The 8,949-nt window shown below is 42.5% G+C and overlaps 1 protein-coding gene across 4 annotated transcripts in view; it reads left to right on the plus strand.

The window, feature by feature from the left end:
• The window catches only part of LOC143033971 (uncharacterized), a 123,011-nt gene extending 115,386 nt beyond the window's left edge, over positions 1 to 7,625 (plus strand). For all 4 annotated transcript variants that reach the window (XM_076199724.1, XM_076199727.1, XM_076199725.1 and 1 more), the window contains one exon: positions 5,261 to 7,625. In XM_076199724.1, coding sequence (XP_076055839.1) covers positions 5,261 to 5,693 — 433 coding nt within the window. In that variant the 3' untranslated portion in view covers positions 5,694 to 7,625. The remainder of the gene's footprint in view (positions 1 to 5,260) is intronic.
• Positions 7,626 to 8,949: the final 1,324 nt, after the last annotated feature.

An 8,949-nucleotide genomic window follows, 5' to 3' on the forward strand; every position in this document is an offset into this window, starting at 1 on the left:
AGCAATAAGAGGAAGATGGGCAGAGTATTTTATGGAGTTGCTAAATGGGGGGGTATTGGCTGCTTGTTATTGTGGCAAAGTAGCATGCAGTTGATACTTTAGGGTCTATATGGGGCACCCCTACCGACCAGAGCCACACATCGTTTTGTCTATGATAGAGGAAAACTCTGTTCATAGAGAAATGATGACACTTTTATACTATGACTGTCCCTCCGTTATGCTGCTGTCCTGTACCATTTCTCTGAGTATTCATTTTCTGTGGTGGGGGAAAAGAATACTGCCACCAAGTATTTCCACTTGGATCGTAAGAGGCGAGAAGAAAGGGACGGGGATTGGGACTAGGCATCCTTCTCCTTGTAGCCCCACAGGGGACATTCCTAAACAAAAAAGTAAAGGCATAAGAGGGTCTGGGAGTTTTCCGACCAGCGCCTTAAGGTTTGGGTCTTTTAATGTGCGTGGATGTGGTACAGATGAGAGTAAAAGGGAAGAGATAGGTATTATGTTTGTGAGAAGAAAGATGGATGTGTTGGCTTTGAAACTAAGTTGAAAGGGAAGGGTGAGTGTAAGTTTGGGAGTGTAAGTGGGAGGTTATCAGGAGTGAAGATAGGGCGAGGGACGGAAGGGGTGGCTATTCTAGTAAGTGAAGAGATAGGTAAACGTGAAGTGGAGTGGAAGGTTTCCTCAAGGATAATGTGGATGAAGGTGAAACTGGGAAAGGAGATGTGGGTCTTTGTAAGTGCATATGGGCCTGGCAGTGAGAAGAGTGTAGAAGAAAGGGAGGCCTTTTGGATAGATTTAAATGAGTGCATAGAGGGTTTAGGGAGAAATGTCAATGTAATAGTACTGGGAGACCTTAATGCTAGGGTAGGAAATGGTCCAGTTGATGGAGTGGTTGGGAAATGTGGAGTTCCAGGAAAGAATCTTAGTGGAGAGTTGATGGTGGAAATGTGTCTAAAAAGAAGAGTTGATAACAGCAAATACAGTGTTTCGGAAGAAAGTCAAGCATAAGTACACATGGGAGAGGGTGGTGGAGGGAAGGGTGGTAGATAGAGCGTTGATGGATTATGCAGTGGTAAATAGGATTATGATAGGAAGAGTTAAGGATGTACATGTGCTAAGGGGAGAGGGTGGGGGAATATCAGATCATTTTCTGGTGGAAGGTAAGTTGAGAGTGGAGGATAGATGGAGAAAGAGGAAAGGGACAAAAGGTAGGGAGGTGCTTAGAGTGAACTCTTTAAATGAAAAGGAAAAGGAGAAGGAGTACAAGAACCTGAAGGAGGAGTGGGAGGGAGTGAAGGATAGAGTAGAGCTCGGTGTGGAGGAGGAATGGGGATGGTTCAAGGAGGGAGTCACAAAGTGTGCAAGGATGGTGTGTGGAACAAGAAGAACAGGAGGAAATAGAAGGAAGGGTAGTGAATGGTGGGATGAGGAAACAAAGAAGGTTGTAGAAGAGAAGAAGCGAGCTTTCACAGATTGGTTACAAAATAGGATGAGGGAGTCATATGAAAGGTACAAAGAAAAGAAAAGAGAAGTAAAGCAGAAGGTTAAGGAGGCAAAGAGGAGAGCAGATGTGAAGTGGGGTAAGAGTATGACAGAAAATTTTGAAAGTAATAAAAAGATGTTTTGGAAAGAAATTAAGAGAGGAAGAGGTGGCGAATCAAGTAGAGAAGAAAAGGTAAAAGGTGCAGATGGAGAGATGATAATGGAAGAGAAGGCAGTAAGGGGAAGATGGGCAGAATATTTTAGGTAGTTGCTAAATGACACTGTGCTTGTGGCAGGATCGGAGGAGGGACTGAGGAAGTTGGTGACAGTTTGGGAGAGTATGTGATAGAAGAAAGCTAAAGATAAATGTGGGTAAAAGTAAGGTGATGAGATGTACAAGGGGTGAAAGTGGCAGTAGACTGGAAGTGAGCATTAAGGGAGAGCAACTGGAGGAAGTGGATAGTTTTAGATACTTGGGTGCAAATGTGGCAGGAAAAGGTGGAGTGAAGGTGGAGGTAGAATGTAGATTGAGAGAAGCGAGTAAATGCCTTGGTGGATTGAAGAGTGTAATGAGGAATAGACATTTGGGAATGGATGCTAAGAGGAGACTGTATGAAGGAGTGATTGTGCCAACAGCACTGTATGAGGCAGAAACATGGAACATAAGAGAGGAAGAGAGAAGGAGTTTGAATGTGTTTGAGATGAGGTGTCTGAGAAGTATGATGGGGATTACTAGGCTAGATAGAGTGAGAAATGAGGAGGTGAGGAGAAGAATGGGGGGTGGAAAGGGAGTTGGGAGATAGGGTTGATGAAAGAGTATTAGGATGGTTTGGACACATGGAAAGAATGAGTGAAGAAAGACTTGTAAAAGAGGTATGGAAGGCAGATGTGGAGGGAGTGAACATGAGGGGACATCCTAGGATGAGGTGAATGGATGGGGTGAAGGGGGCTTTGGGGAAGAGAGGAATGTCTGTTGAGGAAGTACGGGAGAGGACAGAAGACGGGTGAATGGAGAATGGTTGTATATGGATGATGTTGTGATGCATGAGGTGGAATGGGCAGGGGGGATGGGAGGTGAGGTAGTATGTGTGAGAAAAATATGATGCAGCCCAAAGGGATTTCTACCAGTCTTCTCCTTTTCAGCATGGGGGCACAGAGAGGGGGGATCACCAATTTAACCCCTTCCATACGGTGCCGCACACGTAGGCGTCATGGGGAGCGAGTGTATTCGCGAGGCTGCCATATCAGCGTCTTGATTATATTTATTGTAGTCGCCCCTCCATAATGACATTCTTTCTAATTCTTTTGTAATCGCATTTTCTATGGTTATCAAAATTCACGGGTGAAGAGAGAACGATCGATATAAGCGGTGACTATATTTTATGGTGCGAGTATTATTACGACACGTCGTACGGCTGGCATTGGCTGCTGCCACCGAGATCTAAGTCCATGACGCCTACGTGTGCGGCACCGTATGGAAGGGGTTAATGAAGCGGCCTTGCTGTGGATGTGCTTTGTCTTGCGACACTGCTTCTGACCTAGGGTAGTGGACAAAGTGCAGGGATGACCCGTCATCCAGGAGGTGCTAAGATAAGAGGGAGGGTGGAGGGGTGTGGAGTGTATTTAGGGATGGAATGGGTGGGAATGATTTTATGCCTTTTCCTCTTTGGCTACCTCCCTTGTAATGGAGAAAAAGCCTTGGTATATGTATGTATGCTAAATGTGAAGGAGGATAGGGAGGGAAATATAGTTGCAGTGGGAAATGCTAAGAAAATGACCGTGATGAGTGAGAAAAATGGAGGAGAAATAAGGAAGGATGAAGTGAAGGCAGTCATTAAGATGATGAAAGCAGGTAAGGCACCTGGTCTGGATGGATGGCATGCAGAATGTCTAAAAAAAGGAGGTACAGTGATGGTGGACTGGCTGGTGAGGTTATTTAATGTTTGCTGGAGAGAGGGTAGAGTGCCGGAGGACTGGAGGAGTGCCTGTATAGTTCCTCTTTACAAGGGAAAAGGGGACAAGTGTGAATGTAGTAGTTTCAGAGGGATGAGCTTGTTAAGTGTAGTTGGGAAGGCTTATGGGAGGATCTTGATTGAGAGGATTAGGAGAGGAACAGAGCGAGTAATTGGTGAGGAACAGTGTGGATTTAGGATGGGTAGAGGTTGTGTAGATCAGATCTTTGTGATAAGACAAATATGTGAGAAAGCTATAGGAAAGGGGAAGGATGTTTTTTGGGCTTTTATGGATCTGGAAAAGGCTTATGATAGGGTTGACAGAAAGGCACTGTGGGAGGTTTAGCAGATATATGGGATAGGAGGAAAGCTTCTAGGAGCTGTCAAGAGTTTTTATGAGAGAAGTAGAGCTTGTGTCAGGATTAGAAATGGAGAGAGTGAGTGGTTCGAGGTAAAGGTGGGACTTCATCAAGGATGCACTATGTCGCCCTGGCTGTTCAACTTATACATGGATGGGGTAGTGCGAGAGGTAAATGCAAGGGTAATGGGTCAGGGATTGGAGAGGTTTAAAGAAAATGGAGAAAAGTGGGAGGTGAGGCAGCTGTTGTTTGCGGACGACACTGCGCTTGTGGCAGGATCGGAGGATTGAGGAAGTTGGTGACAGAGTTTGGGAGAGTATGTGATAGAAGAAAGCTTAAGATAAATGTGGGTAAAAGTAAGGTGATGAGATGTACAAGGGGTGAAAGTGGCAGTAGACTGGAAGTGAGCATTAAGGTAGAGTGACTGGAGGAAATGGATAGTTTTAGATACTTGGGTGCAAATGTGGCAGGAAAAGGTGGAGTGAAGGTGGTGGTAGAATGTAGATTGAGAGAAGCAAGTAAATGCCTTGGTGGATTGAAGAGTGTAATGAGGAATAGACATTTGGGAATGGATGCTAAGAGTAGACTATATGAAGAAGGTATTGTGCCAACAGCACTGTATGGGGCAGAAACATGGAACATAAGAGAAGAAGAGAGAAGGAGTTTGAATGTGTTTGAGATGAGGTGTCTGAGAAGTATGATGGGGATTACTAGGCTAGATAGAGTGAGAAATGAGGAGGTGAGGAGTAGAACAGGGGTGGAAAGGGAGTTGGGAGATAGGGTTGATGAAAGAGTATTAGGATGGTATGGACACATGGAAAGAGTGAGTGAAGAAAGACTAGTAAAAGAGGTATGGAAGGCAGATGTGGAGGGAATGCACATGAGGGGACGTCCTAGGATGAGGTGGATGGATGGGGTGAAGGGGGCTTTGGGGAAGAGAGGAATGTCTGTTGAGGAAGTACGGGAGAGGACAGAAGACGGGTGAATGGAAAATGGTTGTATATGGATGATGATGTGATGCATGAGGTGGAATGGGTGGGAGGATGGGGATTGAGGTAGTATGTGTGAGCAAAATTTGACGCAGCCCGAAGGGATTTCTCCCCGTCTTCTCCTTTTATGCATGGGGGGACGGAGAGGGGGGGTCGCCGATTAAATGAAGTGGCCTTGCTGTGTGTGTACTTTGTCTTGCAACACTGCTTGTAACCCAGGGCAGTGGACAAGATACAGGGATGCTCTATTATCCAGGAAGAGCCGAGGTAAGAGGGAGGGAGGGCATAAGTGGGAGAGGAGTATGTGGGGATGGAATGGGTGGGAGTGAATTTTATGCCTTTGTTTTTTGGCTACCTCCATTGTTAGGCAGAAAGAGCCTTTGGTATATGTATGTATGTAGTATTTCTATTGCTGTGATGCTAATGATATTTAGAAATTATTCAAGCAACAAAAAAATGAGTATGTTTTATATTGCAGGGGTGTAGAGCAAGTGTGGAATAATGCAGTTGCACCAAAGATTCGACAGGAAGTCATGTGTGTGTGGAGGAGATCCAGTGTGGGTGGAGAACTGGGAGAGGCTCGTGTGACTAGCATGGCTCTGTATGTTGTCATTCAGCGTAGCCTTGTGCCGGGTCTTCCTGTTTCTGGATTAAATGCCGAAAATTTTCTTGCACAGTTAGATGGGGGTTTGGGACGAGCAGCATTTCGAGGTCTCAAACCACCAGCACCCCCACCACGCCCCAAGCACCTTCCTTTGGGCCCTACAATCAGTGAGGAGGGGACAGTGAAGAATGAAGTGAAGGTGGAAGTATTGCACACACATTCACCAGTTTCCTCACCAACATCTCCTGACTGGGATGAAGCCAGTCTAACAAGGATTCTGGGTCTTGCACCAATGGGCTATGCCTAGCAATGTGCTTTTATGCTTGTGGGATGTGTGATAGTTGTGGTACATGAGATGCTATCTGAAAGTGTTTTGTGTACCATGGTGCACTTACGGTGAAGTAGAAATGGAAATACAGAACCAAAAAAACAAAAACAAAACAAAAAAAAGTTAAGAGGCAGGGCAAGTGTTTCACTTGCAAATTTTGTGGCACAAGCTCTGGTTTCAGTGTTAACACTCCCCAACACTTTCTTCCCTTGTGTAATTATATGTAAATAGTTGTAGTTATTTGAAATGTAAAAGATTGGACAGTGGAACCCTTGATATTTTGCATAGTGACCATGCCTGAATGTGTACCAAAGAATCTAGGAACAAAGTGACATGGTTGAAGCACAGTTGTTGATGAGTGATTCAAAGATGTGTAAGTGGAAGCAAGACAATAGTATTGTCTCAATTATTGTGTGCAAGTTAAATAATTGTATCTCATGTGTGCTGATAGTGAAGTAAGATTGATTACCATTGTTAGTTACATTTGATTCACACTAGTAAGCTTTGGGGAACATTGAAAGAGACAAGATGTGGTGCTCTGTGTACCAATTCAAGCTGCTGGTAATTCAAAATACAGCTGATTCCCAGCCCAGTTGTGGTAATGATATTCATTGACACTTCATTTTGTACCTGTGTTATAATTGCATCACCAGTACCTTAGGTAAAATATTGATGAGTTCCGGTAGACTCTAGTTTTGCATTAAACCAATGATTACATAAAACCACCATAAAGAAGGGTTCAGAATTTATTCAAGTAGTTAACATGTAGACAGGGACCAGAAGTTTTATGGGAAAAGCATGGATTTGAGTCTGTATATTATACCAAAATATACAAACACACCAAGATCCATGCTACTTTCAGCCTTCTGGAAACAGCTGGTCTCTGTCTTCAGTATCATCCTTATCCCTTCATACACAGCTCTATTAAACCATATATAATGTGACTACTTGTTCAATTACTAAAGAATGAACTACAGTCTTAACACCATACCCCACTATTTTTTTCAGTCATTCATTCCAGTTTATATGAAAGCAAATGTAATATTGAGATGTAACAAATATCTTAATGGCCAAAGGCCAAAATCATGGTACACATGTCAAACAGTAGATCCAGCTGTGTGCTGGTCTCAAATCAGATCATCTCAACATTCATGGAGTTGCCTAACTTGGGGTTTTCACTTATGCCAGATGAGCTGAAATTATGTCAGTAGCTCCTAAATTGATATGATGGCTGTGTACTTGACCTGTAGCATGCAACAGAATGCTACAAGTGGTGTTGGCCATTTTTTGAGAAAAAGAATTGTACCCCTGTACTCAAACTATTGCCATGCTCCAATATCAAAGACTTAGGACATAAGTGTCCTGTGTGTACCTATTGCAAAACTTAATGCAGAGTAAAGCCCTGAAGCTTAATGACCTTGAATGCTTAGCTTGTGGGTATATTATATTTGCATAGAATGCAACAATCAGGAGAGGGAAATATTTTTTATTATGTGAGTTTGTGACACCATGCATGATATTCATGCATGAATGTGCTTGATCAGTTTCTTCATCTTGGCTTTCATTTACAGTTTTTCTTTTTTTAGCTCTCAAAATTTAGTGTATAGTGTATCAGTGACAGCAGACCATGTTTCATGATTACTTCTCCACAAATGTTGAGGCAATATTTTCATGTGCAAAGACCTGACACTCTCTATGCACAGTGGATGGTGAACACATCTACATCTGTTGCTGCTGTCCTGTACTAGTAGTTTTGTCCTCTGGACTTTTACCAAGGACAAGTATGTATTATGAGTACAATTATAATTTGTTTTCTCATTCCCTGCCTCAATGATTCATTGATTTTAAAGTGGCCTTTTTATTATGAATAGTGGTTATAAAAAGCTGAATAAATCATTATATAGGTGTGAACTATGCATTTTTTTGCATATAAAATTATCACCATTTACTTTTGTCTTGTATTAGGCGTGTTGGATGTGGCTAGATGCAGACATGTTTGGAATGTTCCATGTTTAAAAACTTAATGGTGTCAGTATGTTTAAAATGTGATACTGAATGGGTATGATTAACTTTAAAATATCGCTCAATATTCATGGATGATAGCCCTTATGAAAACTGTTGTGAATATTTAATTATTGTGACAAGATGGCATGGTTAGGGGATGATGAGTGAGAGTGGAGGGAAGTGGGAGGTGAACCTGTTGTTGTTTGCAAATGACGCTGCGCTTGTAACTGAGTCAAAAGATGTGAGAGGCTGGAGAAAGTGTAGAGTTTAAGTATTTGGAGTCACATGTAGCAGGGAATAGTAGTGGAGGTGAATTATAGACTAAAGGAAGCATGTAAATGATGGATAAGGGGGAGTTAAAAGTATTAAGAGGAATAAGTATCCAGGATGAATACATAGAGAAGACTATGAAGGAAAGGCTGTGTCCGTGGCTTTGTATGGAGTGGTGACTTGGAATTTTAAATAGGCAGAAAGGAAGAGCCTGAATATCTTTTGAGATGAAATATTCAAACATGGTAGGAAGGATAAAGTGAGACATGTGGAGTTGAGGCAGCAAGGGTGGAAAGGGAGTTGGAAAATAAAGTCAATTAAAAGGTGATGGGATGGTTGGGGTATAAGGAATAAATGAATGAAGAAAGACTAGCAAAAAGTGTGTAGAAAGAAGTAGATGGAGAGAACTTGAGGGGAAGACAGAAGAGGATGATTGGGGTCAAGGGGGCATTGGATCCAAGAAGAATGTCTTGAGCAAGAGAGTGCAAAAGATAGAAGTGAATGGAGAATGGTTGTATATGGATTAGGAAAGAACAACTGCTCCGTAAATTTCTTGAATGGATGAAGATCTTGCTATGGAAGTGCTGTGCCTTGCTGCATTCCCCATTACAAGAGCAGTGTGGCAGAGGACAGGGATGACCCTTCATCTATGAGGTGCTAAGATGGGAGGAACAAATGGGATTTTGTTTGGGTGTAAAGTAGCCTTGACTTGGAAAAAGGCCTTTTGGTGTATGTATTTACCTAGTTGTATTATATGGGAAGGGAGCTATGCTCGTAGTAACCCATCTTTGTATCTTTCAGCATCTAGTTTGTTCTTAAATTCTTGTATAGTTTTTGCACACACTGTTGCCTCATCCAATTTGTTCCAGACATCTACCACTCTGTGTGGGAAACTATTCTTTTTTCAGATCTCTTCTATAGCTATCCTTTTTTATGTTTCTTTTCATATTCTCTTGTTTTT

This window comes from Oratosquilla oratoria, chromosome 16 (assembly GCF_046742065.1).
Source record: "Oratosquilla oratoria isolate Oo_2021 chromosome 16, ASM4674206v1, whole genome shotgun sequence".
NCBI classification, from domain to species: domain Eukaryota; kingdom Metazoa; phylum Arthropoda; class Malacostraca; order Stomatopoda; family Squillidae; genus Oratosquilla; species Oratosquilla oratoria.